Source organism: Martes martes (assembly GCF_963455335.1).
Source record: "Martes martes genome assembly, chromosome: 12".
Taxonomy (NCBI): domain Eukaryota; kingdom Metazoa; phylum Chordata; class Mammalia; order Carnivora; family Mustelidae; genus Martes; species Martes martes.
In genome coordinates this window covers 74765940-74783405 of record NC_137900.1, presented here as the reverse complement: position 1 = coordinate 74783405, position 17466 = coordinate 74765940, and the positions used below count along the sequence as shown (strand labels likewise).

The following is a 17466-nucleotide window of genomic DNA, read 5'->3' as shown; positions in this document are numbered from 1 at the left end:
CAAAATCTTCAGAATATAATCCTGACCTATATTTTCAGGCTAATTTTCACTGTTTTCCATTTCAGCCAGAAGGATTGCTCGTTGGTTCAAAAAAAATCAATTTGTTGCTTCTACTTTTGTTGATACATTTCTCTCTTTCTACAATATTCTCTATCTCCTCCAACTATTTGATCTAGTGAATCATGCCTATTTTTCAAAACCTATCCCCAAATATCACTTTTTCTATTCTATCTTTCTTTAATACCCCCATCTCATGCACACAAATAGATAGTTAATTGTGACCTCTGCATCCTTTGAACTCCTTAGCTCTCTATCTTTTCCTCATCTTTGATATTTATCACATTTTGCTTTGTATTACCATTTTGGAGTACTTGCCCCATGGCACTGCACATTGTTTCATATAGTAGATACTTGGTAAATATTCCTTGACCGAATGAATGAATCTTTCCTACTAAATTGCAAACCAGTCTCCTTTTTTTTTTTTTTAACATCTCTATAGTATCTCATAACACATACCACATCACTCATAGTATAGGTTTTTAAAATATTATTTATTCTGCCATGCCTTGGGTGGCTCAGCTGGTTAAGCATCTTCCTTCGGCTCAGGTCACCATCCTGAGGTCCTGCAATCAAGCCCTGTGTCAGGCTTCCTGCTCAGCATGGAGTCTGCTTCTCCTTCTCCCTCTGCCCCTGCTCCTGCTTGTGCTCTCTCTCTCTCTTTCTCAAATAAATAAAGTTTTTAAGAATATATTATTTAGTTAGAAGGTATAGAAAAAGAAGGTATAGAGATAGGTATTGAGAAGGTATAGAGATCTTTCCTTATTTGACATTGCATTTGTGATTTCTTTTCCTTTACTGACTTTCCAGTCAGTATACAGCTCCAGTATACAAGCTCTTTGTATACAATTATTATTATGGGGGGGGGGCGCATAAGTATAAGTTAAAATTTAAGAGTCCAAACACCTTGGTTCTTATTTCTTTTTCTAATAACAATAACATCTAGCAAATCATTTAACCTTGCTTTTCCTTACTACCAAAATTGAAAAATAAAAATAATAATTTAGGTCTAAAAATCTTCATTTTGAATATTAGTAAAGGCTGTATAGCATTTTAAGCTTGGAACTTACTTGTAAAGCATTTAACTTTTTCAAGATCTTGGAAGTATCTTATAGATAAAACTGTTTAGGAAAAAAATTTAGGTTGTTTTTAGATTGCTGGTCACCTATATTCCAGAGGTATAATTGAAGTACAGCAAAAAAGAGGGATTCACACTTATTTTTACCCAAATTTTCATGGGGAAAAAAAACAGTTATGTAATAGTCTGAGATAGTTTGATGTTCAGGATATAAAGAGTTATTTATTTACAATAAGATATTATTATAAAATGTAGCTATTTTCAGACTTCTAAGTTTCTCAGTTCCATATTTTTAGATACATAAAACATTTAAGAAATATCTTAATCAACTGACCAAATGAGGAAAATTCAACATACAAAATAAAATTGCTTGAATTACCTTCGTAGTTCATGCCATTAGTTCTTGTTTAAGAAAATGTGTTAGGAGTCCCCAAGACTACCCCCAGGTTTGATGATTTGGTAAAAGGATTCACTGGACTCGGCCTTACTTGTACTCATGACTATGATTTATTATAGTAAATGGTTACCAAACAAAATCAGCAAAGGGAAAAAGTGCATGGAACAAAATCCAGAGGAATCTAAAGGAAGCTTCCAGGAATCTTCTCCTAGTAGAATCACACAGAATATGCTTAATTTCCACAGGAAAGAGTTGTGACAACACTTGTAAAGTGTTGTGTACCAGGGAAACTCACTAGAGACTCAATCCCCAGGGCTTTCACTAAGGATTGATCATGTAGGCACCCTCTGCCTAGCACATATTAAAATTCTAGACTCCCAAGAAGAAAAGCAGGTGTTCAGCAGAAGCCACATTGTACAAACAGTTTAAGCACAGTGAGCCACTCTTGTCAGCCTCTCTTATGGAAAAAGCTAACCTGAGGGGGAAAAAAAAAACTAGCAGGGGAAAGAAGAGCCAAGAAATTAAGGAGACCTTGTCTTGATGACATGGTTTGAGTCCCTGGATCCAATAATGTCTTCTCCTGGACTTCCTAGTAACATGAGCCAATAAATTTCCTTTTTGATGCTTAGGGTACTTAAAGTGGATAAAGTCAGTAGCTCAAGGCAGATAGTTCAAGACTCACATCTGATCTGCTTAATACCCATGGGGGGGGAAAGAGTGTTCTTTTAATTGATACGATTGACATACGAGATTGTGTAAGTTTAAGGTCTACAACACGCTGATTTGATACATTTATATATTATAATATGATTATCACTGTAGGGTTAGCTAATACCTCTATCACATCACATAACGATCATTTTAAAAAGTGTTTTTTCGAACAGTTCAAGGAAAAAACCCAGGGAGGATTCTAGTTATCCTGGTTCTGGTCACATGTTCCTATCTGAACCTGTAACTTTAGCCAGGGAGATAGAGTATTTTAGTTGGGGTCAGTCAGTTAACCATCCCTGGAGCCAGTAAGGGGATGAGTTAAACTTCTCCCCTCAAACACACTCTAAGCATCCCCTAGATTCGATTGGATTGTTAAAAAACGGAGGTGGAAACATCTTCTTAAAAGAGTGCTGAGTCTGCCACAAAGCTTTACCTTAGCCACATTATTCTCATAACATGAAATGTGGAAAATGAATTGAACTTCTAATAAGTACAATCAGTATCAAATGAGTATAAGTATAGTAATATAATTTTTTTTAGGTACCATCTTACAGAAAAAACACTTCATCATCTAGCACTGATTTATGCAGGTTTGGTATCATTTGGGCTAAAATCAGAAGAACTGGATGTAAAGGTATTCTTTTTTTAAATGTTTGTTTATAAGTATTTTTCATAAACCAAAATTACATACAAATTCAAGAGCCCAGTGCAAAGAAACATTAAAATAATAAACTAAAAAATTAATATTCTTCCCATTTAAACTTCTGTTCTAGAAGAAGGGTCCGTTGGGGCACCTGGGTGGCTCAGTTAGTTAAGCATCCTGCCTTTGGCTCTGGTCATGATCCAGGGGTCCTGGGTTCAAGCCGTGTGTGGCCTCCTTGCTCAGGGGGGAGCTTCTCCTTCTCCCTCTCCTTCTCCCTCTGCTGCTTCCCCTGCTTGTGCTCTCTCTCTCTCAAATAAATGAAACTAAATAAATAAACAAATATTAAAGCCCTTAAAAATTTAAAGTCATATTTTATCTCTTAGTTGCTACTTGGCAGGATATGAATAAAAGTAAATATGCATTGATCAAAAATGTTCACTTAAGAAACATACACTTTTTTTTATCTGCTGTAGTGCTCTCTAACCAGTGTCCTTTCTTGGTTCTTTTTTCAATGTCCCATTATGAAATTTAGATAATCCCCCAAATTCAGGGCTCAGTCCTCTTCTGTTACCACTTTAATTCTTTCCTTAATAAATTCAAAATTCCCACAAATTTAGCTTTCATTTCTGAGTATAATCCTTAAAAATTTCTTGACTTTTTTTAAGGTCTGTACCTATATTCTGGCATTCTACTGGAAATCTCTACATGAATATCCAACAGGTGCCTCAAACAATATATGTCCAAAACACAACTTCTCATTCTCCCCAAACTTAGTTTATGGCATTAGTACTATAACTTAATCTGTAGCTGCAATGTCTTTAGAATATGTGTCTCCATTCTCCTCCAACTGCTTTTTCCCAAATTCAGACCTTCGTCTCTCTTTTGGAGTTTTAAAGCAACTTCCTGACTAATCTCCTTATTTCTAGTTGTCCTCCTTTGGTGCATAATATAGATTCACACCAATTACATTTCTGAAATAAAGCTGTGAACATTTCACTTCCTGAACTGTAAACTCCTGAAAGAAAGGAAACATGTTTATTTGTTTTCGTGTTCCTGGCACCCAGCACAGTGCCAAGTTTTAGTAGACTCTTGATAATACGTGCTGTTAAATCAAATTTTCTTGCTTGAAAGACCTTTTGTAGCTTCCTAATTCATTCAAAATAGAGATCAAACTCAGCTGTATTCAAACTTCATAATTTGGCCCCTAGTAATTCTTCCTTTAGCATCATTCTACTCACTATTTCCTGAATATGTCCACACTATCACAGTCAGCCAGTCCACAAACATGTCATCCCATGCTGTCTCCCCCTTCCTCCTACTGCTCGCCTTTGGAGTTATATCTTTTGTTGCCCAGCTCAAACACTACCTCCATTAAGAAATGTGCCCCAAGTATGCCCTCTCAGGATAAATCTCTCCTCCCGTTCTCGCAAGAGCACTTCATACCTTTATTGTAGCATGATGTATTCATTCTTATGCCTTCCACTCTGGAGGGAAGAACCTTTTCCTTTGAAAAATGTATAGATTCCAGCACAGTACTTTGTACCCAGTAAAAATGTTCAACAAACATCTACTGAATAGAATTTTTTTTTTAAAGATTTTATTTATTTATTTGACAGACAGAGATCACAAGTAGGCAAAGAGGCAGGCAGAGAGAGGGGGGGAAGCAGGCTCCCTGCTAAGCAGAGAGCCCGATGTGGGGCTCTATCTCAGGACCCTGAGATCATGACCCGAGCCGAAGGCAGAGGCTTAACCCACTGAGCCACCCAGGTGCCCCTACTGAAAAGAATTAAATCAAAGCACAACCTGTTAAGAAAATTAACAAATGATCTATTTGAAATAGAATCCTAATCATTTTGATCCTGTGATGCATATTAAACATTGAAATAAAATTCTTAGAATCAGTGAATTGCAAATGTAAGTATGTTTCCCTTACCCATTCAAATGTGGTTTCACCACTTAACCAGCCTCTTTTCAGCTAATGGTAAGCAGTTATTTGCAAAATATATTTCAGAGAATCATTTTATTCCTCTATATATGGGTTATATGATACCAGTGAGCAGTACTATGTTCAGGTATGGCCCATAGAGGACATGTTCCAAGGAAGGCATTTAGGGATGACACAGGAAGTATGCCCAGGCACAATCCATTCCAAACAAAAGTCTATTGTTTGTATCAAACTATTCCAAGAGCTTTTCAAGTTATACATAATAATCTTAAAAGTAGATCAGTTTTTCCATAGAATTTGCTCTATTATCAATATGTCACCAGTACTCCTATTCTCCTGACTTGATGACATTACCACATTAAAGGGGCACCTGGGTGGCTCACGTGGTTAAGCAACAGCCTTCTGCTCAGGTCATGGTCCTAGGGTCCTGAGATAGAGCCCTGCATCCAGCTCCCTGCTCAGGGGGAGCCTGCTTCTCCCTCTACCTCTGCTGCTCTGCCTGCTTGTGCTCTCTTGCTCTCTCTGTCAAATAAATAAATAAAATCTTAAAAATAAATAAGTAAAAATACAGGGGGTTCCCTAGACTCATATTATTTTAGAGTATATTGTTGCTTTACTTTACTGAATTTAGTAATATGGCTTTGGGCCTGTTAGAGCACATCCGTATGGATTTAAAAAAAATTTTTTTTCAGGCATCTGAAGACCTAGCCATAAAGGAAACATTAAGAAGTTTAACTACATTTTCTTAAGCTAAAAGAAAATACTACTAGTAGTGTTATGCTGTATTTTATTCTAATGTCAAAAAGTTCTATAAATTTGTTATAAGCTCCTTTTACAGAAAAATGCATAGATAAACATATGCAAAATTTTGAAAATAATGTTGAGGTTCCTGAATCTCCCAAAGTCTAGCCATGAACTCCAGAATCCTTGCCTAATAAATCAAGGTAATATTCATTACCATCACCATAAAATTGTGCCTTTTATATTTAAATAAGAGCATCACATCTTGAAATATCCAAAACTGTAATAAAATTAATTTGGAGGGGCACTTGGGTGGCTCAGTAGTTTAAAGCCTCTGCGTTCAGCTCAGTTCATGATCCCAGAGTCCTAGGATCGAGCCCCACATCGGGCTCTCTGCTCGGCGGGGAGCCTGCTTCCCCCTCTCTGCCTGCCTCTCTGCCTACTTGTGATCTCTGTCAAATAAATAAAATCTTTTAAAAAAATTAATTTGGAATCAAACACTCATATCTGTGCACTCTATACATATTTGGAGTGCATGGGTGACTCAGTCAGTTAAGCAACCAACTTGATTTCACCTCAAGTCATGATCTCAGGGTCATGAGATTGAGCCTGAGTTGAGCCCAATCAGGCACCCCAGTCCATGGCAGATGGAGCCTGCTTAAGATTCTCTCTTTCCCTCTCATTCTGCCCCTCCTCCTCTCCCTTCAACTGCTCACTCTCTGTCTCTCAAAAAAAAAAGAAAAAAAAAATTGTACCTACTTAATATAATTTAAAGAAAATCCTTCTTTAGAATACATGCACTCCTCAGTTTTATATACTAACAGTTTTTTTATTTGTTATCTTGTGAAGGAAAATATTGTCATAATTATTTTATGAGGTTTGTACAGTCTTTGTTTCTTGAATTTTTACTACAGGACAGGACGTTTATATTTCTAAGATATGATTGTTTAGGGCAGCGTTTCCTATTCACATTAAACTGCTAACCCATGGACTTGGATGCCTGGGTGGTAGTTAGTTGAGCCACTGACTCTTGGTTTGGGCTCCACTCATGATCTCGGGGTCTTGAGACTGAGCCCCCTGTTGGGCTCTTCGCTTAGCACAGAGTCTGCTTAAGACTCTCTCTCCCTCTCCGTCTTTCCCAACCTTCTCTCTCTGTAAATTAAATAAATAAATCTTTAAAAAAAAAAAAAAAGGCCTGCTAACCCGTGGACTATTTTTACTTCAACTGAATCTAAAAGATGAAGAAGTTAAAAATGGAACTGAAAGCAGATGAAAAAGGCTGGCATTTCGAAAGAACGGCATGGAGGAAACACACAAGTGACAGGAAGTAGGAGATATTAAGAAATTTTTTTTAGAGTTAAGTTTAACACACACAGAGCTTTGCATCAAATAAGCCAATATTGGATGGAACAATTCCCCAAACATCCTAAATCAGAACTTTTTCCTTTTTGGGGGTGCCTGGGTGGCTCAGTTGGTTAAGCATCTACCTTCGGCTCAGGTCATGATCCCCAGGGTCCTGAGATAGAGCCCTGCATTGGACTCCCTGCTTCTCCCTTTCGTTCTGCCTGTCACTCCCCCTGCTATGCTAGCTGTCAAATAAATAAAATCTTTTAAAAAATAATGTTTTTCTTTTTAAATACAGCATCAAGTTCATCTGTACATATCCTTTATCTTTTTTTTAAAGATTTTTATTTATTTATTTGACATAGAGAGATCACAAGTAGGCAGAGCAGCAGGCAGAGAGAGAGGAGGAAGCAGGCTCCCTGCTGAGCAGAGAGCCCGATGTGGGGCTCGATCCCAGGATCCTGGGATCATGACCTGAGCCAAAGGCAGAGGCCTAACCCACTGAGCCACCCAAGCACCCCATTCTTATTTTTTTTAAAAGATTTTATTTATTTATTTGACAGAGAGAGAGCTAGCACAAGCAGGGGGAGTGGCTGGCAGAGCGAGAGGGAGAAGCAGTCTCTTCATGGAGCAGGGAGCCCAATGCCCAACTTGATCCCAGGATCCCAGGATCGTGTCCTAAGCTGGAGGCAAACACCTAACCAACAGAGCCACCCAGGCACACCTTAAATTCTTATTTTTGAGAACTGCTAGATTTAACTTGGAAAAAACAAAAATAGTAAATATTATAAATGGCATCCAAATTTTTAATAAATTTATTAATAAATGCAAAATGGAAATGAAGAAATTTAGCTCTAAAAATTGGAAAACTATAAGGATATTGTATTTAAAGAAGGAAAGAAAATTGCTTATCCTCACAAAATATGCCAGCTTTCACATATTTTATTAAATTATATCTAAAATTATATTCAAAGATTAAAATCTGCTGGGCTTTTTTTCTTCTAATTATAAACAATTTCTGAATTATATATTTTGCTTTCTAAAATTTCCTATAATCTAATATATAAAAAATATATTTTAGCTTATAATTGCCCCAGGAGTGGAAGAGGCTGCACTGATAATTCGGCAAATTGCTGATCACAATTTAATGACCTCGAAGAGAGATCCTCGTGAATGGTTGGATAAATCCTGGCTTGAAGTTTCACCATCTAAGGTTCATTTCCTAAATATGGAGATTAGATATTTGCAAAGCAAATATAAATACGTGTACTGGAATTCTCTTTCCGGTAGCTTATTTTTGTCCGTTAATGTTTACATGAGCATATATAGCAGTAACCGTAATGTACAACATTTATTTAGATCATTTTCCAGAATCATGGGTATTTTTCAACTTCACAGAATTATTATAATGAGATCTTTTATAATGAACTTTCAAATCAAGTGTATTATAGTGTGATATAATGACTTCAATGTCTAATATTTTCAAAAGATAACTTTTTCTAGTTCCTAAATTTAAACATTTAAGAGTAGTAAATATGAGTACAGCAAAATTCCATCCTTCCATTTTGTCAGTAATTCAGTTACATAATTGAAACTGAAAGTAGAGTTTTAAAATATTTGTAAGATTGATTAGTTAATTTTTAGAAATTCCTTTTGTTTAAGCATAAATATTTCCAAGTTCTCATACCAACCTAGTATCTTTGTTACCTTTATTTTTTTAATATATTCAAATCATGAAAATGTAAAAAGAGAATAATGAAGCTTTTTACATACTAATATGGAATGATCTTCAAGATATATTATATGAAAAATGAAGTTGCAGCATAGAGCTTGTATATTACCACTTGTGTAAAACAAAGGAAATTAATATTTATAAGTGTTTGTAAATGAATAAAACATCTCTGCAAGGATATCAAGAAATGATAACATTAGTTATCTCCAGAGAGAACTGGGATAATGGGTTAGGATGAGAGTTTTTACTGCACACCTTTTAGTACCTTTTGAATTTTGAACCATGTGACTATTTTACCTATTTAAAAAATAAAATTATAAAGCAAATAAATTCAATAAAATAATAATGTATTCATATACATTTATCAAACATTCATATTTATTATAGAATTTTTATATGTCTAAACAGAAAATAGTACTATCAGCAAGTATGGATATAATTAATTATGGGATTATGTATGTCTGTGCAGGTTCCCTCTAACCAAGGCATGTCTAATCTACTCACATGTCTGTCATTTGATAAAATCAAAGAGGGTGCAAAAAGCCAGAAAGACAGAAAGAAAATGAAACGCAGAAAGAAAACGAAATGCAGTAATAGTAAAACATGGCTGCTGTATTTCTAGACTTTTATGAGATCTCTCTGAAAACACACATTTTTTAGACCATTAAGGTCAGTCACAGTTGACACAAGTTCTTCCTATACTCTTCACAACAAGGCTTTCCTGAAAGTATCATAAACATGGTTTCTCATAAATATGGTTCATCTTAATCAAATAGTGATAGTAGTATATGGCCTACAAAGGGATAGCTAAAGAAATCTTGAGTTTTAAAAGTCCCCTAAAACATTTCTCATTAGAAAATCTACCATTAGGTAAAATAATCGTCATTCAAAGGAGATGAACTATAATAAAATTTTTTGGATGAGTGATTTAAATGAATGAACTTTAAGATCTTTCTTAATTCTGAGAGCATATGAATCTTAACTGCCAAAGAAGTTCCTTTCCCTACTAGCCATACTTTTTTCCAGACATCTCAAATTGAGTGAGAGATGCAACGACGAAAAATTTAATATGCTAGGTTGAGCAGAATAAAATGGGTCATTTGCAAATGACTAGTGGCTGATTATTCCTTTAAACTCTTTTCTAGGAAGAAATGTACTTACTTGATTTTCCATGTATTAACCCATTGGTGGCTCAGCTCATGTTAAATAAAGGACCTTCACTGCACTGGATATTATTAGCAACTCTGTGTCAACTTCAGGAGCTTTTACCTGAAGTTCCAGAAAAAGTCTTAAAGGTTAGTTATTTGAATTCCATAGTCTTACATGAGTTTATTTCCTTTCCACTTACCGTAACAGTTTTCAAAATGAAGGTATCCAAGATTAATTGTTTTGGACTTCGTGTAGCAAAGAAATAATTTACTTGAACTAAATTTCACATAGAATTCCCAAGCTATCTTATATAGATAATTCAGTACAGTTTATCATACTTTAAATTATTTTGAAATGTTATTGTGCCCACAAGTATGTGATCACACACTCTATTCATATGTGGTTACAATCCTGATGCCCTTCATTATAGTAGTAAAGAAAACTTTAGCCTTATTGGTAAAAATTTTAAATTTTTATCAAGCAGATGGTATTCATGTATAACTTGTATAACTCAAAATTCTATTAAACTATGATTAGAAAATGGATTAGAAATTGGATTAGAAAATGGATTTTCTAATTATAATAAGTTTTTCTTTTAATGGAGCCTTATTATGTTCTTAAGACATGGATCACTATAATACCCTACTTATTTATATTTTATCTATATGTAATATGATATAGATATAGATAAGCATTGTTATTTATATTTACTTGACTAATGTTTATGTTGTATTTGTTTATATTACCTGACTGATGTTTATATTGTATTTGTATTATATTAATTAATTTTTAAAATTTTTTAGCATTTTTGTAGCATCACTTCCTTATTCAAGATTAGTTCTTCTTCCATAACAAACTCACCTCAAAGTCCATCACCTCAGGAAAATGGAAATCAGATTAGTACCTTCACCTCCCAGAGTTCAGCTTCTGGCTCTTCAAACTCTGTCTTTCAAGGACATAATGAATATTACCACTTTTCAAATATAGGAGAGGCAGTGCACAGAGACACAAACAGCTCTTCAAACTATAACTCTTCCCTTATGGAACTAAGAGAAATGCCATGCGTTTTACCACCTGTGACTTCTTGCAATCAGGCCAGCTACTGGAAAGACTCCAGTTGTAACCCTAACATAGTGCATAATCCTTTCCTGATTAATACAGAATCAAGGAATGTAGCTGGTGACTCCTTTCAAAACCAAAATGATTCAGAGTCAGATGTCTTTTGTTTGGATCTAACACAAATGAACTATGAAACCATAGTATCACCAATTGACACTCAGAAGAGAGTTGCCCCTAATTTTATAAATGACCAGAAAAAGGGAACACATGATGCAAAAGGACATATAAATAAAGAAGTGTCTGCCCCTAGCTTTTCACTAGAAGGCTCCCAACCTCCTCTTCCCTGGAACTTTAAGAAAGATGTATGGGAACAACAGAATCACTCATTCAACTTAAAATATGGTGCAAAGCAGACTGCATGTGACAAATGGTACTCTCAGAAAGATAATTTATTCACTAATCAGCAAAAACGTCTATCTTATGAGTTAGAAGACTTCATATGTGAAAGGTCAAATGCTGGGACTAAAAGGACTTCCTGGAAAGAATTACCGTCTGCCCCCAGTTTGGATTTATTTTGTGCTTCTGATCCTAATGTAAATCAAAAAGAATTCAGCAGTCTTTATTCCCACCAAAGAGCTGGAAAATGTTTAGGACAGAAAAGGCACTCTGACTCCTCATCTAACTCAGGAGACAAGAAATCATTACCAGGTAACACTACCCAATGTTAATAAAACTACTCAGAGATGTAATTTTTTTTTAAGTTTATTTATTCTTTTTCCAATCTCTACACCCAGTGTGGGACCCAAACTCACGATCCCAAGATCAAGAGTCACATGCCATCCCAACATAAGCCAGCCAGGCACCCCTTATAGATGTAATATTAAAAGATAGAACCATCTCTAAATTTAAAAAAATAGTTTGCTTTAATTAATATACTTAAAAAATCTTCAGTAACTTTGGAGTCAAAAAGAAAATCAGAATTCTAATTATAGACATCTAAGAAAATAAATGCAAACAAAATATGTCAAATTCTTATAGCTTTAGATGAACTAAGCATTCAATTTAAGAAGTTAAAAATAAAAACCTTAGAACAAGTCTAAGTAAAGCTGAAGACTATAAAATTAGCAAAGATTAAACAGAGAAATCAATGAATTAGAAAATTAACTTCGTTGTTGGGCAGGAATATTTAATGGGATAACCTTTATTACGAGCTTATTATAGGCCAGGTGCCCTTCTAGGCCCTTTATGCAGATTACTGAATTCTGAGAATACTATTAAATAGATATCAAATAAATACTACTATTAGCTCTACTTTACATTTGATGCTTCTGAACATTTAATCATATCAATTTTTTTTGTTGTTTTTTTTTAATTTATTTGACAGACAGAGATCACAAGTAGGCAGAAAGGCAGGCAGAGAGAGAGGAAGGGAAGCAGGCTCCCTGTCAAGCAGAGAGCCCAATGCAGGGCTTGATCCCAGAGATCATGACCTGAGCCGAAGGCAGAGGCTTTAACCCACTGAGCCACCCAGGTGCCCCTAATCATATCAATTTTTAAAAGGACAGTTTTCTCTTTCCTGGTAAAGATACCTCTTGTACCTTTATTTTCTATGTCATTTATTACATTGGCTTGAACATCTAGAACAAAATATTAAGTTCTAATGCCCATATAAATGTAGCCTTACCACGATAGGAAAAAAAAATAATAAAAAGGAGAGAAGCTTAAATTTCAAAGCTCCTTTTTTGCAGAGGCCCTTTTGTGAGGCTTGAGAGACTCCCAGAAAATCTGGCATTTGTTTTGTTAAAAGAGGACCTCCCCAAGTACCATATGATCTCACCCATATGTGGAATTTAAGAAACAAAACAAAAGAACAAGAAAAAAAAAGACAAACCAAGAAACATACCCTTAACTATAGAGAACAAACTGATGTCACCAGAGAGGAGGTGGGTGGATGGGTGAAATAGGGGATGGGGATTAAAGAGTTCACTTGCCATGATGAGCACTGAGTAATATATGGATTTGTTAAATCACTATATTGTACACCTGAAACTAATATAACACTGTATGTTAACTATACTGGGATTAAATAATAATAATAGATAAAAAAATAAGTAAAGAATAAAATAAAATAAAAGAGGACCTCCCAACCTGTACAGTTGACCCCTGAAAAACATAGGTTTGAACTGCGTGGGTCCACTTACACACGGAGTTTTTGATAAATACAATATGGTACTATAAATATATTTTCCTTATGATTTCTTTGTAACATTTCTCTAGCATACTTCCTTGTAAGCATACAGTATATAGTACATATAACATACAAAATATGTGTTAATTGACTGTTTATGTTATCAGTAAGGCTTCCAGTCCACAGTAGGCTCTTAGTAGTTAAGTTTTAGAGAAGTCAAAAGTTATGTATAGAATTTTGGGGTGCCTTGCTGGCTCAGTTGGGGAGCATGTGACTCTTGATCTCAGGGTCATGAGTTTGAGCCCCATGTTGGATGCAGAGATTACTTTAAAAGAAAGTTATATTTAGATTTTTGAGTAGGGGGAGACAGCATCCCTAACACCCTCATTGTTCAAGGTTCAACTGTATAAACGCCAGGACTCAAAAAACTTGGATTTGATCCTATTTAATAATCATAATTTGTTTTGTTCCTGATCTTAATGGGAACTGTTCTATCCCAGTTTTTTTTTTTTTCTATCCCAGTTTTATAAGAACTTCTATGAGGAATAGATGCCGAATTTTATCCGAATTTTTTTTGGTGCCTATTGGGGAAAATCAAATATGTTTTCTCCATTGATCCATTAAAGTCAAGGATTATAATAGGTTTACTAATATTAAATCATTCTTATTATTCTGTAATAAACTTAATTGGCTTTTGAAGAGTGATTCTTTCAATTTGTCGTTGAATATGGTTAATAATTTTATTTATGACTTTCATATCCATATTCATAATGCAATTAACCTGTTGTGTTCTTTACTTGTACTGTCACATTTTGACATGAAGTTTATTCCAGCTTCATAAATGAACTGAATTAAAAATTCCATTTTTTTTCCTATCTTGAACCAAATCAAGCATGTGAATTACTATATATTCTTGAACTTAGGTTATCCCAATGTATAGGAAAATCTTCCCATTTTCTCAGTGAGAAGATCTCAGAAATTATTTCTAATAACTTTTAATATTTAAGCTTTTGGGGATTTGGAATAGTCAAATGTCTACTTATATTTTAATTCACTAACTTAATTATAAATATATTTTTAAATCCTATATTAGATAAATAATTTTGTTTAGAAATATTGCTTTTTTCCACTTACAAACTTCTTCCATAAAATAATTTTATTCAAACAGTTTACATGAATCTTTGATACTAGTATCATTATCACTGTGGAAACTTTTGATTTTTTTACTGTGGTTTCCTATAGCACATCATTACCTTCACTGTTTAAGATATAAACTTTTAGAATTCATATTAATTCAGGCCTAGACAATTTATCCAAAGTCATTGGCATAATCTCAAAGTAATTTTCCATCTGTCTTATAGATATGTATTTGTGATCTCTATGATAAAAATTACCTATTATACGGCTTTTTAAATTTGCTTATAATGGCATCCAACTCTTCTAATTATGAGATTACATTCCCAGGAATAATTACCGAAATAGTTTTAAATATTTTAGTCTCCTTTTTTACAGATTTAATTAATTAACCTCTATAAGAATCCAAATCTAGGATATTTCAGGCTAAAGTGTCATATATAATACAGTCATAGAAGGTGAGTCCATACATGATCACCACCTATCATTTATCAGAGCTCAGGATAAATTCTACAACATTACAGATAGGAGGTAATTAATAAGGGAAAACTTAAATGAAAGGGTCTTAAATCTAGGGAGATTTAATTATTTGTGCAAAGTATGAGCATACAAATATGTGTACATGATACTAATTAGTATTGGGCTATTAGACACAGGTGCATTTCTGATAAAAATGTAATTTTTACAGTCATTTTATCTCAGTTTGGAAATTTTAACACTTTGTAGATAGATGAAGGGTTAGATAGATGCATCCATCTAACTTTGTAGATAGATGAAGTGTTAGATAGACGCATCAGAATAGCTAGAAAAAATAGCTATACTTTATTACTGTCAGAAATAAAATAGTTTTCCTTTTTCTCCTTTTAACAGATTTCATGTGCTCACAACTACCACAATTCAAAAAACGGCGTCTGGTGTATGAAAAAGTCCCTGGTAGAGTTGATGGACAAACTCGTCTGAGGTTTTTTTGAAGGAAAGGATAGTATTCTGTGCCACATTCCTTTGTTTTTGATGAAAATCTAGTAACAAAATGATTTAGATTTGCTCATTCATTAAATAAAATACATTTGTTACATGTTCTTGGTTTTTCTATATTAAATTTTCAAAATATATATTCTGCCCTATTGTTTGCATCTTTGTATGTTAAATATTCTAATTGGCATAATTGTCCTAAGATCCAGTTATCTTCTAGATTCACCTGAACACTGCAAGCCTTCTTTTTTTTTAGAGCAGTAGGTACAATATATACATCTAGAGCAACAGCAGTATATACAGTATTGTATCTATATATAAAAGGGTTATTTAGTTGTCTTCTGAAGGGCTCACTGCTTCTCACCCTTCCTCCAGCAAGCCTTTTTTTTTTTTTAAGATTTTATTTATTTATTTGACAGAGAGAGATCACAAGTAGGCAGAGAGGCAAGCAGAGAGGGGAAGCAGGCTCCCCGCTGAGCAGAGAGCCTGATGCGGGGCTCGATTCCAGGACCCTGAGATCATGACCTGAGCCAAAGGCAGAGGCTTAACCCACTGAGCCACCCAGGCACCCCTCCAGCAAGCTTTTTAAAATGAGCCTCCATTTCAGGCTGACCTTTTAAGTCAAGAAGTGAAGATCACCAGAGTCAACCCTACATTACCAAGAAAGTTAAAATCTAGGCAAAGTTGAAGTTAGAGAACTTCCCATTTTTTTTTAAAAGATTTTATTTATTTATTCGAGAGAGAAGGAGAGGGAGAGTAGAGTGCACAAAGGGAGAAGGAGAGGGAGAAGCCAACTCCCCACTGAGCAGAGAGCTGGGTTTGAGACTTAATCCTAGGACCTTGAGATCCTGACCTGAGCCAAAGACAGACCCTTAATTTACTGAGCCACCCAGGCATCAGAGAACTTCCCATTTAAAGTGTTGCCTTCAGGGATGCCTGACTCACTCAGTCAGAGGACTGGGCAACTCCTGATTCCAAGGTCATTAGTTTGAGCCTCACACTGGGTGTAGAGATTACTTAAATAAATACTTAAAAAAAATAAAGTGTTGCCTTCATAAATAAAAATTTAAAACAAATCACTAAGAAAATATTTGCAACCTACATAATAAAAAAGATTTACATTCCTAATATACAAAGAATCCTACAAATTGGTAGGAAAAAGACAACTTAATAGAAGAGTGCGCAAAATATATGGGTAGATAGAAAAAAAAGATAGAAAAAAATATATGGATAGATATTACACTGAAGAAACAAAAGTAGCCAATAAACATTTGAAATTATATGTTGCTGTATTACTCATCAGGCAAATGCAAAAGAAAACAGATCACCTATCAGATTGGCAAAATCTTTGAAAATTAATAATATTCAGTGTCAGCATATTGGAGAAAGAACACTTTCCTATACTGTTGGTACAACATTTTTGGAGGATAGTTTGTATATTTTTTAATGGATGATTATAAGTTTCTTATTACTCTGGTATTTATATTCCATTGAGTACATTCTTTTAAAGATGTATTAATTTTATTTTCAAATGTCAGAATTTCTAATAAAGTTATATTCTTTGCAACTATTCGGTTATTAACAAAACTTTTTTTTTTTTAAGATTTTATTTATTTATTTGGCAGACAGAGATCACAAGTAGACAGAGAGGCAGGCAGAGAGAGAGGGGGGAAGCAGGTTCCCTGCTGAGCAGAGAGCCAGATGTGGGGCTCGATCCCAGGACCCTGAGATCATGACCTGAGCCGAAGACAGAGGCTTAACCCACTGAGCCACCCAGGTGCCCCTAACAAAACTTCTATATATCATCTCTAAAATGGAGGTAATGGGTTTTTGACATTATTATAGGTGGTACACCAGCAAAAATGTTTGAAGACCACAAGCATACTCTCTTTCCTAGCTTCTGAAATTATCACCCTATTACTACCAAAATTGACCTCTACCTTCTCAGATCCAAGAGACAAGCAGACATCACCTTACTTGACCTCTCTTCAGCGTTTGCTACTGTTAATCATGTCCTCCTTTTTGAAACGGGCTTAACACCACCTCTTACTTTCCTCCTACTCTTCTCTTGCTATTACACTTTTCTTTATAGGATGTTTGGTTTTGCTTAGGTATGTAGGGGGTTAAGACTTTAAAGAGAAACTGTTTCTGGAAATCTAATTGGAATTTCTATTCTACTTAAAGTTTTGGCAGGATAGCTTCTAAACTAACGTAGGGCTAAGGCTTCTCAGCTTGCAGATCGCCTTTATACTGCCTTTAACTGGCTTCCAGAGGAGAGGAGTTTCTTCATAGGCCATCAACTGCAGCAAGCCTTGA

General features: G+C 34.8%; 1 protein-coding gene across 1 annotated transcript in view; it reads left to right on the top strand.

Moving 5' to 3' along the window:
• Positions 1-15252, top strand: part of SHOC1 (shortage in chiasmata 1) — a gene marked incomplete at its 5' end in the record, with an annotated part of 75707 nt that extends 60455 nt beyond the window's left edge. The window contains 5 exons of the mRNA XM_080819650.1: positions 2784-2877; positions 7998-8129; positions 9794-9943; positions 10601-11564; positions 15049-15252. Of these exons, the coding sequence (XP_080675776.1) occupies positions 2784-2877; positions 7998-8129; positions 9794-9943; positions 10601-11564; positions 15049-15149 (1441 nt within the window). The 3' untranslated portion in view covers positions 15150-15252. The remainder of the gene's footprint in view (positions 1-2783; positions 2878-7997; positions 8130-9793; positions 9944-10600; positions 11565-15048) is intronic.
• Between the last annotated feature and the right edge of the window lie 2214 nt (positions 15253-17466).